At 47.9% G+C, this 14,173-nt stretch overlaps 1 protein-coding gene across 1 annotated transcript in view; it reads right to left on the bottom strand.

The window, feature by feature from the left end:
• Nucleotides 1-4,511: 4,511 nt before the first annotated feature.
• The window catches only part of LOC124037352 (anoctamin-2), a 78,743-nt gene continuing 69,081 nt past the window's right edge, over nt 4,512-14,173 (bottom strand). Inside the window, exons 3-6 of the mRNA XM_046352057.1 lie at nt 11,485-11,583; nt 11,176-11,342; nt 11,004-11,058; nt 4,512-4,550 (exon numbers count right to left, since the gene is read on the bottom strand). Coding sequence (XP_046208013.1) covers nt 4,512-4,550; nt 11,004-11,058; nt 11,176-11,342; nt 11,485-11,583 — 360 coding nt within the window. The remainder of the gene's footprint in view (nt 4,551-11,003; nt 11,059-11,175; nt 11,343-11,484; nt 11,584-14,173) is intronic.

Genomic DNA, 14,173 nt, shown 5'->3' with positions numbered 1-14,173 from the left:
AGATACAGATACAGAGAGAGATACAGAGAGAGAGAGAGATACAGATACAGAGAGAGAGATACAGACAGATACAGATACAGAGAGAGATACAGATACAGTGAGAGAGACAGATACAGAGAGAGAGATACAGATACAGATACAGATACAGAGAGAGATACAGATACAGTGAGATAGAGATACAGAGAGAGAGAGATAGAGATACAGAGAGAGATACAGAGAGAGAGACAGATACAGAGAGAGATACAGATACAGTGAGAGAGACAGATACAGATAGAGATACAGATAGAGATACAGAGAGAGAGAGAGAGAGAGAGAGAGAGATAGAGAGAGAGAGAGAGAGAGACAGATACAGATACAGAGAGATAGAGATACAGAGAGAGAGAGAGAGAGAGAGAGAGAGAGAGAGAGACAGAGAGAGAGAGATACAGAGAGAGAGAGATACAGAGAGACAGAGAGACAGATACAGAGAGAGAGAGACAGATACAGAGACAGAGACAGAGACAGAGAGAGAGAAGATAGAGAGAGAGAGATACAGAGAGAGATAGAGATACAGATAGAGATCTTAGAGATACAGATAGAGATACAGATACAGAGAGAGAGAGATACAGATAGAGATACAGATACAGAGAGAGAGAGAACAGAGAGAGAGAGAGAGACAGAGAGAGAGAGAGAGATAGATAGAGATACAGATAAAGATACAGATACAGAGAGAGATACAGAGAGAGAGAGAGAGAGACAGATACAGAGAGAGAGACAGATACAGAGAGAGAGACAGATACAGAGAGAGAGACAGATACAGAGAGAGACAGATACAGATACAGAGAGAGACAGATACAGAGAGAGACAGATACAGAGAGAGACAGATACAGATATAGATACAGATAGAGATACAGATACAGTGAGATAGAGATACAGATACAGAGAGAGACAGATACAGAGAGAGAGACAGATACAGAGAGATAGAGATACAGTGAGAGAGAGAGAGAGATACAGAGAGAGACAGATACAGAGAGAGAGACAGATACAGAGAGATAGAGATACAGATAGAGATACAGATACAGAGAGATACAGATACAGAGAGAGAGACAGATAGAGAGAGAGACAGATACAGAGAGAGAGACAGATAGAGAGAGAGAGAGATACAGATAGAGATACAGATACAGAGATACAGATACAGAGATACAGAGAGAGAGAGAGACAGATAGAGAGAGAGACAGATACAGAGAGAGAGACAGATACAGGTACAGAGAGAGACAGATACAGAGAGAGAGACAGATACAGAGAGAGATACAGATACAGAGAGAGAGAGACAGATACAGAGAGAGACAGATACAGAGAGAGATACAGAGAGAGAGATACAGATACAGAGAGAGATACAGGGAGAGAGATACAGATACAGAGAGAGATACAGATACAGAGAGAGAGATACAGAGAGAGATACAGATACAGATACAGATAGAGATAGAGAGATACAGATACAGAGAGAGATACAGATACAGATAGAGAGACAGATGCAGAGAGAGATACAGATACAGAGAGAGATACAGATACAGAGAGAGATACAGATACAGAGAGAGATACAGATACAGAGAGAGATACAGAGAGAGATACAGATACAGAGAGAGAGATACAGAGAGAGATACAGATACAGAGAGAGATACAGATACAGAGAGAGATACAGATACAGAGAGAGATACAGATACAGAGAGATATACAGATACAGAGAGAGATACAGAGAGAGATACAGATACAGAGAGAGATACAGATACAGAGAGAGAGATACAGAGAGAGATACAGATACAGATAGAGATACAGATACAGAGAGAGATACAGATACAGAGAGAGATACAGAGAGAGATACAGATACAGAGAGAGATACAGATACAGAGAGAGAGATACAGATACAGATAGAGATACAGATACAGAGAGAGATACAGATACAGAGAGAGATACAGATACAGAGAGAGATACAGATACAGAGAGATACAGATACAGAGAGAGATACAGAGAGAGATACAGATACAGATAGAGATACAGATACAGAGAGAGATACAGATACAGAGAGAGATACAGATACAGAGACAGATACAGATAGAGATACAGATACAGAGAGAGATACAGATACAGATACAGATACAGATAGAGATACAGATACAGAGAGAGATACAGATACAGAGACAGATACAGATAGAGATACAGATACAGAGAGAGATACAGATACAGAGAGATACAGATACAGAGAGAGATACAGATACAGAGAGAGATACAGATACAGAGAGAGATACAGATACAGAGAGAGATACAGATACAGAGAGAGATACAGATACAGAGAGAGAGATACAGATACAGAGAGAGATACAGATACAGAGAGATATACAGAGCGTGAGGGAGATACAAAGTAAGATAGTGCTCACCAGTGGCTTGGCAAGTCTGTGTACAGGCGGTGCGTGTCAATTCCTGATCTGATCACACGTATTTGAAATGAAGGTGGTGACTCCTTTACTGATGCTCTTGTTATGGCACATTTCCATGCACTGTGATAATTTCATATTAAACTGATTATGACAGTAGGTAGATTAACAGTTAAAATTGAACTAAGCAAAAGCCAGTTAAAACACCTGTTCTTCAAAATATTAGGACATGTAAACCCCTTCATCGGCATTCCAGCTGTGTATATTTTATTGATCCATTTTTTGCTCTTGTCACTGCTCTTCATTAAGCTTTGCGCATCCGCCACAAGGCCTTCGTCAGAGCTTTATTAACATGATTTCTCCCAATAGGCCGAAAAAGCTATTTCAAGTCCACAAGGTCCCAATGGATTCTTTCAGTAAACAGAATCTCTACAGATGATCAAGCCCCTCTTCAACCACAGCAGCCACTTCATTGGTTGCAAAGTTCAATTTGTGAACTGGTTTCAAGTCCTGAATAGCCCCCCCCCCATTTAATCTCATCCTCTTTTATACAATGCCTCTAAGTATTTTATGTAATAAACTATAGTGGTTTGGCGCCTTCTTCCTCCTGTAGTAAGGTAGTACTGCATGTATTTGATCTGCGTGTATTTGATCTGCAAGCGTATTTGATCCGCGTGTATTTGATCCGCGCATGTATTTGATCTGCGAGCGTATTTGATCCGCGTGTATTTGATCCGCGCATGTATTTGATCTGCGAGCGTATTTGATCCGCGTGTATTTGATCTGCGAGCGTATTTGATCCGTGTGTATTTGATCTGCGAGCGTATTTGATCCGCGCATGTATTTGATCTGCGAGCGTATTTGATCCGAGTGTATTTGATCTGCGAGCGTATTTGATCCACGCATGTATTTGATCTGCGAGCGTATTTGATCCGCGTGTATTTGATCTGTGAGCGTATTTGATCCGCGTGTCTTTGATCTGCAAGCGTATTTGATCCGCGCGTGTATTTGATCCGCGTGTATTTGATCTGCAAGCGTATTTGATCCGCGTGTATTTGATCCGCGCATGTATTTGATCTGCAAGCGTATTTGATCCGCGCCTGTATTTGATCTGCAAGCGTATTTGATCCCCGTGTATTTGATCCCCGTGTATTTGATCCGCGAGCGTATTTGATCCGCATGTAGTTGATCCCCGTGTATTTGATCCCCGTGTATTTGATCTGCAAGCGTATTTGATCCGCGTGTGTATTTGATCCGCGTGTGTATTTGATCCCCGTGTATTTGATCCCCGTGTATTTGATCTGCGCATGTGCTAGCATCAACCGTGCAAGCCCTCTTTTGCGTGAGTGAAATCAAATTGGAACAACTGAATTTTTTATAAGTAGTTTTCAAATGCAAACTATATATGCTTCCCCAAAAAAACATGATTGCTGTGGTAGAACTTTTATTTTGATTTATTTTGATTGCCGTGTCGATGTAAACAGGATTATTAGGGGAAATGTTCATCTAGCAAACATCTAAATATTTCATTTGAACTATTAAATTAATCTGACTCTCCACAATAATCACATGATTAATCATTACCTTATCCACAATCACATGATCAACCCTATTAACCCATAACCTAGCCATAATAATCACATGATCAACCCTTTCAACCCCTGTTACTAGTCTGTTCAACCTCTCTTTTGTATCGTCTAAGATCCCCCAGAGATTTGAAAGCTGCTGCTGTCACCTCTCTTCAAAGGGGAGACAATCTAGACCCTAACTGTTACAGACCTATGTCTATACTACCCTGCCTTTCTAAGGTCTTCGAAAGCCAAGTTAACAAAAAGATCACAGACCATTTCCAATCCCACCGTACCTTCTTCGCTATGCAATCTGGTTTCCGAGCTGGTCATGGGTGCACCTCAGCCACGCTCAAGGACCTAAACGATATCATATCTGCCATCGACAAAAGACAGTACTGTGCAGTCGTATTCATCGACCTGGCCAAGGCCTTCGACTCCGTCAATCACTGTATTCCTATAGACAGCCTTGGTTTCTCAAATGACTGCCTCTCCTGGTTCACCAACTACTTCTTAGACAGAGTTCAGTGTGTCAAATCAGAGAGCCTCTTGTCTGTACCTCTGGCAGTCTCTATGGGGGTGCCACAGGGTTCAATTCTCGGGCTGACTCTTTTCTCTGTATACACCAATGATGTCGCTCTTGCGGCTGGTGATTCTCTGATCCACCTCTATGCGACGACACCATTCTGTATACTTCTGGCCCTTCTTTGGACACTGTGTTAACTAACCTCCAGACAAGTTTCAATGCCATACATCTCTCCTTCCGTGGCCTCCAACTGCTCTTAAATACAAGTAAAACTAAATGCATGCTCTTCAATCGATCACTGCCCACACCCGCCTGCCCGTCTAGCATCACTGCTCTGGACGGTTCTGACTTAGAATATGTGGACAACTACAAATACCTAGGTGTCTGGTTAGACTGTCAACTCTCCTTCCAGACTCACATTAAGCATCTCCGATCCAACATTAAATCTAGAATCGGCTTCCTATTTCGCAACAAAGCCTCGTTCACTCATGCCGCCAAACATACCCTCGTAAAACTGACTATCCTACCAATCCTCGACTTCGATGTCATTTACAAAATTCCAACACTCTACTTAGCAAATTGGATGCAGTCGATCACAGCGCTATCCGTTTTGTCACCAAAGCCCCATATACTACCCACCACTGCGACCTGTATGCTCTCGTTGGCTGGCCATCGCTTCATATTCTTCGCCAAACCCACTGGCTCCAGGTCATCTACAAGTCTCTGCTAGGTAAAGCCCCGCTTTACCTTATCTCAGCTCACTGGTCACCATAGCAACACCCACCCGTATCACACGCTCCAGCAGATATATTTCACTGGTCACCCCCAAAGCCAACTGCTCATTTGGCAGCCTTTCCATCCAGTTCTCTGCTGCCAATGACTGGAACGAACTGCAAAAGCTGGAGACTCATATCTCCCTCACTAACTTTAAACACCAGCTGTCAGATCATTGCAGCTGTACACAGCCCATCTGTAAATAGCCCATCCAACTACCCTCATCCCCATATTGTTATTTATTTTAATCATTTTTTTTGCCTGCTTTGCACCCCAGTATCTCTACTTGCACATTCATCTTCTGCACTTCTATCACTCCAGTGTTTATTTGCTAAATTGTAATTATTTCGCTACTATGGCCTATTTATTGCCTTACCTCCCTAATCTTACTTCATTTGCACACACTGTGTATAGACTTTTCTATTGTGTTATTGACTGTACATTTGTTTATCCTATGTGTAACTCTGTGTTGTCTTTGTCACACCACTTTGCTTTATCTTGGGCAGGTCGCAGTTGTAAATGAGAACTTGTTCTCAGCAAGCTTACCTGGTTAAATAGAGCTGCATTTTTTCTTTCTTTCTCATGATTAACCCTATTTACCCCACCCACAATAATCACATGATTAACCCTATCCACAATAATCACATGATTAACCCTATCCACAATAATCACATGATTAACCCTACCCACAATAATCACATGATTAACCCTATCCACAATAATCACATGATTAACCCTATCAACAATAATCACATGATTAACCCTATTTGTAACCACAATTGTCACGAGTCCGACCGAGGGTGTTTCCCCTTCCCAGGCGGGTGGCGCTCGGCGGTCGTCATCACCGGCCTATTAGCTGCCACTGATTGTTTTTCCTCCCCCTCCTTGTATGTTTAGTGGTAGCACCTGTTCATGTTTAATTAGTTTGTCTTTATTAGACAGCCGGCCCGCCTGGTTGTTGTGTGGGATTATTTCATTGTAACCTTCGGCTCTGTTGTAGAGGTACGTGTTTAGTGCCTAGTCGTGATTTTTTCCATTGTACTTTTCCCCTGTGTTTGGGAACGTTACTTTTGTGAGCACCCTGTGGTGCGTTGGTGCTAGTAAAAGACGCACAGCATTGAACTCTGTCTCCTGCATTTGACTCCACACCCACGACACCCGGAGCATTACAGAATCCCGCACCTATCAGATTGATGGAGTCAGCAGGAGCAGCAGCCAACCCTCTCCCATCGATGGAGGAACGGGTTCTCCACCACACCACCGTCCTCCATCGGATCGGATCCGCGATGGATCAGGTGATGGAGAGAATGGAAAGATGGGAAAGGAGTGGTCTCCTCTCTCCACCTTCGGCACCCACGGTTCCGGACTCCCCATCTCCCGACTCCAGCACCCTCTGTCTGACGCTACCGAGGGCTTATGATGGAGCGGCGGCGGGTTGCCAGGGGTTTCTGCTTCAGCTGGAGCTATACCTGGCCACCATCAGACCCACTCCCTCAGGAGCAGAGAGGGTGAGTGTCCTCATCTCCTGCCTCACGGGTCGTGCTCTGGAGTGGGCGAACGCAGTCTGGAATGGCCCAGACTCAGCGCGGGAGCACTACACAGAGTTTTCCTGCCGCTTCCGTGCCGTGTTTGATCACCCTCTAGACGGCCGAGCGGTGGGAGAACGACAATTTCATCTCAGGCAGGAGAAGAGGAGCGCCCAGGATTACGCGCTGGAGTTCCGGACCTTGGCAGCCGGATCTGGGTGGAACGACAGGGCCCTTATGGACCACTACAGGTGTAGTCTCCGAGAGGACGTCCGCCGGGAGTTAGCGTGTCGGGACACCACTCTGTCACTGGATCAGCTGATCGACATGTCCATTCGACTGGTTAATCTGCTGGCTGCCCGCTGGCGTTCAGAGAGGGTTCTGTGCGTTCCACCACCCAGCCCCTCCGCTCCCATTCCCATGGAGTTGGGAGGGGCTACCGGAGGAGGTGGCCTTCCCTGCACCAACTGTGGTCGGAGAGGGCACACGTCTGATCGGTGCTGGGGGGGTCCGTCTGGGAGTAGAGATGGCAGGCAGAACGCTTCTCGGTCACCCCAGGTGAGTCAGCATCAAACTCACCCAGAACCCCTTGTTGGCCATATGTTTGTCTTAATCTCTTTCCTTCACTTTTTTCCCTCTTCCCAGCATAGGGCGCTAGTCGATTCAGGCGCAGCTGGGAACTTTATGGATCGCGGACTCGCCCTTAAGTTAGGGGTTCCGCTGGTGCCGATAGATTCTCCTTTCCCCGTGCACTCCCTAGATAGCCGGCCATTAGGGTCAGGGATGGTCAGGGAGACCACGGTACCACTGGACATGGTGACGCAGGGGAATCATAGGGAGCGTATCAGTTTTTTTATTATTGATTCGCCTGCGTTTCCAGTGGTGCTGGGGACTCCCTGGCTGGCCCGGCACAATCCTAAAATTTCGTGGAGACAGGGGGTTCTCCACGTCGGTGGAGAGTCCAGACCAGGGTTCCACGGTGTGCATTCCCCCCAAGTATGCCGATTTGGCAATCGCTTTCAGTAAAGTGAAAGCGACTAAATTACCACCTTATCGACCGGGAAGGGATTGTACGATAGATCTCCAGGTGGACGCTGCGCTTCCCAAGAGTCACGTGTACCCGCTGTCCCAGGAGGAAACGTTGGCAATGGAGACATATGTCACGGAGTCACTGGGACAGGGGTACTTTCGGCCCTCCATTTCACCCGTCTCCTCGAGTTTCTTTTTTGTGAGGAAAAAGGAGGGAGGTTTGCGTCCGTGTATCGATTATAGAGGTCTAAACGCCATCACAGTGGGGTATAGTTACCCTCTACCTCTCATCGCTACGGCGGTGGAATCGTTCCACGGAGTGCATTTCTTCACAAAACTGGATCTCAGGAGCGCGTATAGTCTGGTGCGTATTCGGAAGGGAGACGAGTGGAAAACCGCATTTAGTACTACATCCGGCCACTCACACCGCGCATGTGTCTCTGGTGCGCAAAGTGCTTGGTAGACTTCTGGAGCATGACCTATACGTCAAGGCTGAGAAATGCGTGTTCTCTAAACGAGCCGTCTCTTTTCTGGGATATCGCATTTCCACCTCGGGGGTGGTGATGGAGCGTGACCGCATTAGGGCCGTGCGTAATTGGCCGACTCCAACCACGGTAAAGGAGGTGCAGCGGTTTTGGGGTTTTGCCAACTACTACCGGAGGTTTATCCGGGGTTTTGGACAGATAGCGGATCCCATTACCTCACTGCTGAAGGGGGGCCCGGTGCGGTTGCAGTGGTCAGCAGAGGCGGACAGAGCATTCAACAAGTTGAAGGCGCTGTTCACTGATGCGCCCGTGTTGGCGCATCCGGACCCCTCTCTAGCATTCATAGTGGAGGTGGACGCGTCCGAGGCTGGGGTGGGTGCCGTGCTATCACAGCGCTCGGGTACGCCACCAAAACTCCGCCCCTGCGCTTTCTTCTCAAGGAAGCTCAGCCCAGCGGAGCGTAACTATGATGTGGGGGACCGGGAGTTGCTAGCGGTGGTTAGAGCTCTGAAGGTGTGGAGACACTGGCTTGAGGGGGCTAAGCACCCTTTTCTCATCTGGACCGACCACCAGAATCTGGAGTATATTCGGGCAGCTAGGAGACTTAACCCACGTCAGGCAAGGTGGGCCATATTCTTCACCCAGTTCCGGTTTACTTTGTCTTATAGACCGGGCTCCCAGAACGTGAAGGCTGACGCACTGTCCCGCCTTTATGACACCAAGGATGGGTCCACCGAACCTACTCCCATCCTTCCCGCCTCAAAGCTGGTAGCCCCAGTGGTATGGGAGGTGGACTCGGACATCGAGCGGGTGTTACGGGCTGAACCCGCGCCTCCTCAGTGTCCAGCGGGGCGAAGGTATGTGCCGCTTGGTGTTCGGGACAAACTGATTCGGTGGGCTCACGTCCTACCCTCCTCGGGTCACCCTGGGGTGACAAGGACAGTGGGGAGCCTTCAGGGGAGGTATTGGTGGCCTACGTTGGTTAAGGACGTTAAGGGTTATGTCTCCTCTTGCTCAGTGTGCGCTCAGAGTAAGGCTCCTTGGCACCTTCCTAGAGGGAAGCTACAACCCCTCCCCATTCCACAGCGGCCATGGTCACATCTGTCCATAGATTTCCTGACCGATCTTCCGACCTCTCAGGGGAACACCACGGTTCTAATGATTGTGAATTGGTTTTCTAAGTCCTGCCGTCTCCTCCCGTTGCCCGGTATCCCTACAGCCCTGCAGACTGCGGAGGCATTATTTACCCATGTCTTTCGGCACTACGGGGTGCCGAAGGACATCGTTTCTGATCGGGGCCCCCAATTCACGTCTCGGGTATGGAGAGCGTTCATGGAACGCTTGGGGGTCTCTGTCAGCCTGACCTCCGGTTATCACCCCGAGAGTAATGGGCAGGTGGAGAGAATGAACCAGGAGGTGGGTAGGTTTCTGCGGTCGTATTGCCAGGATCGGCCAGGGGAGTGGGCACGATACATTCCCTGGGCTGAAATGGCTCAGAACTCACTACGCCACTCCTCTACTAACGTGTCCCATTTTCAGTGTGTGTTGGGATACCAGCCGGTCCTGGCACCATGGCATCCGAGCCAGACCGAGGCTCCTGCGGTGGAGGAATGGGTACAGCGCTCCAAGGAGACCTGGAGGGCCGTCCAGGAATCTCTACGACAAGCGAGTGGACGGCAGAAGAGGAGTGCTGACCGCCACCGCAGTGAGGAGTGCGTGTTTGTACCGGGGGACAGGGTCTGGCTCTCGACCCGAAACCTACCTCTCCGCTTGCCCTGCCGGAAGCTGGGTCCGCAGTGTGTAGGGCCCTTTAAAGTCCTGAGGAGAATAAACGAGGTGTGTTATCGATTACAACTCCCTTCCTATTATCGTATTAACCCCTCGTTTCATGTGTCTCTCCTCAGGCCGGTGGTAGCTGGTCCCCTGCAGGACAGTGAGGTACCGGAGGTCCCCCCCCCCTTCTGGACATCGAGGGGACCCCGGCGTACACGATCCGGGCCATTCTGGACTCAAGATGCCGGGTGAGGGGCCTGCAGTACCTCGTGGACTGGGAGAGGTACGGTCCGGAGGAGAGGTGCTGGGTACCGGTGGGGGACATCTTGGATCCATCCATGTTGAGGGATTTCCATCGCCTCCATCCGGATCGCCCAGCACCTCGTCTTCCGGGGCGACCTCGAGGCCGGTGTCGGCGCGCTGCGGGTGCCGCACGTCAGGGGGGGGGGGTACTGTCAAGAGTCCGACCGAGGGTGTTTCCCCCTCCCGGGCGGGTGGCGCTCGGCATCACCGGCCTATTAGCTGCCACTGATTGTTTTTCCTCCCCCTCCTTGTATGTTTAGTGGTAGCACCTGTTCATGTTTAATTAGTTTGTCTTTATTAGACAGCCGGCCCGCCTGGTTGTTGTGTGGGATTATTTCATTGTAACCTTCGGCTCTGTTGTAGAGGTACGTGTTTAGTGCCTAGTCGTGATTTTTTCCATTGTACTTTTCCCCTGTGTTTGGGAACGTTACTTTTGTGAGCACCCTGTGGTGCGTTGGTGCTAGTAAAAGACGCACAGCATTGAACTCTGTCTCCTGCATTTGACTCCACACCCACGACACCCGGAGCATTACAACAATAGTCAAATTATTGTGTGCATGTAACCGTACTCAGAAAGAAAGTGTTATTGAGAGGTGTGTGTGACTCACTATTCTGCTGCGTACGGAGTAGTCAAATAGAATGTCCTGTGATTTGATTTCAAACCTGTAGAGGATGACAGACATGGTTAGAAAGCATGAGTGAATATGTGTGTAAGCGTTTGTATGTATGTGCAAGCATGTGTGTTTGTATGCATGTGTGTGAGCATGGGTTGGTACTCACAGGTGTAGCTTGTCTCTGGAGAAGGGGTGTGAGAGGGTCTTTGTTCGGTTCTGGTGGGACTGTGTGTTTAGTGTTTCTGGGACATCAGGTCGGAAGGGTTTGATCAGGGTTTGATACAACAATGCTATTTTCCCCGCGATGCCCTGAGGCTGCCGCAACTCATAACTCTGTCCAATCAAAGAACACAACACTCATAACTCTGTCCAATCAGAGAACACAACACATGTAACATGGTCACATCAGCTCAATCACAAGATTACTCAAAAAGCTACCAGGTGTGCATGTGTGTTGCTGTGGTAACAGGCATACCTTTTTGACTGGCACTTTGATCTTCTGTAGCTCAGCCTCTCTGCTCAGCGTCGCCCAGGGAACATGCAGCCGGATAAACCCTATACCCTGGGACCTAGACTACACGCACACACACACACACAAATCAGGGATCTTCAATGATGCATTTAGGTTGCGTGAGAAATAGGTTGAATTTCAACACTCAGGCTAGTAACGACGATCAAGATGAGTAGAGGATGATCGACAAGTCATCCCAACCCTTAAATCTTTGATTCTGTACACGTCTTAAAGGGATGTTGAACGGAGTGAAAAGATAAAAACAAAGGTGAAAAAATATTAGACTACAGTAAATGGACAAATCCCTCTGTAGACCCTAACTTTGATGAGCCGCCACGAGGTGGTGAAGGTAGGAAACAACCACCTCACTGATCCTGGAGCCCCAAAAGGTGCGTGCTCAGCCCCCTCCTGTAATCACTGTTCACCAATGACTCAATCATCATCAAGTTTGCAGATAACACAACAGTAGTGGGCTTGATCACGACAATGACAAGACAGCCTATAGGGAGGAAGTGAGGGCACTCGGAGTGTGGTGTCAGGAAAACAACCTCACACTCAACGTCAACAAAACAAAGGAGATGATCGTGGACTTCAGGAAACAGAGGGAGAACCCCTCTATCCACATCGATGGGACAGCAGTGGAGAAGGTGGAAAGTTTTAAGATCTGAAATGGTCAACAGGCACAACAGCGCCTGAAGAAATTTGGCGTGTCACCTAAAACCCTCAAACTTTTACAGATGCACAATTGAGAGCATCTGGTCAGGCTGTATCACTGCCTGGTATGGCAACTGCACTGCCCACAACCTCAGGGCTCACCAGAGGGTGGTGTGATCTGCAACACGCATCACCAGGGGCAAACTACCTGCCCACCAGCCCACCACTACAGCACCCGATGTCACAGGAAAGCCGAAAAGATCCTCAAGGACAACAACCACCCGAGCCACTGCCTGTTCACCCGCTACCATCCAGAAGGGTAGGTCAGTACAGGTGCATCAAAGCTGGGACCGAGAGACTGAAAAATATTTTCTATCTCAAGGCCATCAGATTGTTAAACAGCCATCACTAACACAATCATTGGCAACTCTAACAAATGGATCACTATTCACTTTATTAATGCAACTTTAATAATGATGTCTACATATCTTGCATTACTCATCCCAGATGTAAATACTATATTTTATACCATCTATTGCATATTGACTATGTTGGTAACACATTCCTCATCCACATTTTATATGTGTATATTCTTATTCCATACCTTTACTTAGATGTGTGTATTAGGTAGTGGCTAGAAGCACAAGCATTTTGCTACACTCGCAATAACATCTGCTAGCAAGGTGTACATGACCAATAAAATATTATATATTTGATACAACCTAGCTGACTAGCAGCTGATGCTGACAAGAAGAAGACACAACCTAGCTGACGCTGACTAGTAGCTGACAACCTAGCCGACACTGGCTAGCAGCTGACACAACCTAGCTGACGCAACCTAGCTGACAACCTAGCTGACAAGTAGCTGAAAAAACCTAGATGACACAACCTAGCTGATGCTGACGAGTAGCTGACGCAACCTAGCTGACGAGTAGCTGACGAGTAGTTGACGCAACCTAGCTGATGAGTAGCTGACGCAACCTAGCTGATGCAACCTAGATGACACAACCCAGCCGACAAGCAGCTGACACAACCCAGCTGACGAGTAGCTGACGTGACCTAGTTGACAAGCAGCTGACACAACCCAGCTGACGAGCAGCTGACACAACGCAGCTGACAAGTAGCTGACGAAACCTAATTTAAAAGTAGCTGAAACATTCTAGATGACACAACCTAGCTGATGCTGACTAGTAGCTGTCACAACCTCGCCGACAAGTAGATGAAGAGTAGCTGACGTAACCTCGCTGACAAACCTAGCTGACACTGACTAGTAGCTGACGCAACCTCGCCAAAAACTAGATGACAAGTAGCTGATGCAACCTAGCTGACGAGCAGCTGACGCAACCTAGCTGCCACAACCTACCTGATGGGAAGCTAACAACCTACCTGACAAGCAGCTGAAAAATCCTAGCTGATGCAACCTAGATGACTAGTAGTGTAAATACAATCTAGCTGACAACTCAGCACAAGCAGCTGACACAACTCAGCTGATGCGCAGCTGACACAAATGAGTAGTTGACTGCTGACCCAAGTTAGCAAGCTGACGCAACCTAGATTTGACTGAGTAGCTGAATGGTAGTTGAAAACTAGCTAACGAGTAGATGATTCAACCTAGCTGACTACTCGCTGACTAGCTGACTAGTTGTGTAAATACAATGACAACCCAGCAGCTGACACATGCACCCAGCTGACGCAACCTAGCTAGAGTAGCTGACGTGACCTAGCTGACTAGCTGACACAACCTAGTTGACGAGTAGCTGACGCAGCAGATGACACAATGACGCAACCTCAACCTAGCTGAAATACAATCTAGCTGACACGTGACAAGCAGCATACACAACCCAACTGACGAGTAGCTGACACCTTGCTGAACGCCTAGCTGACAAGTAGCTGACGAACCTAGATGACACAACCTAGCTGAAAAAGTAGCTGAACCTAGATCTAGATGACACAACCTACGCAACCTAGCTGACACAAACTAGCTGACTGACGCAACCTA

This window comes from Oncorhynchus gorbuscha, linkage group LG06 (genome assembly GCF_021184085.1).
Source record: "Oncorhynchus gorbuscha isolate QuinsamMale2020 ecotype Even-year linkage group LG06, OgorEven_v1.0, whole genome shotgun sequence".
In the NCBI taxonomy this organism is placed as follows: Eukaryota; Metazoa; Chordata; class Actinopteri; order Salmoniformes; family Salmonidae; genus Oncorhynchus; species Oncorhynchus gorbuscha.
The sequence above is the reverse complement of the archived record's forward strand: the minus strand, read 5'-3'. Positions and strand labels throughout refer to the sequence as shown.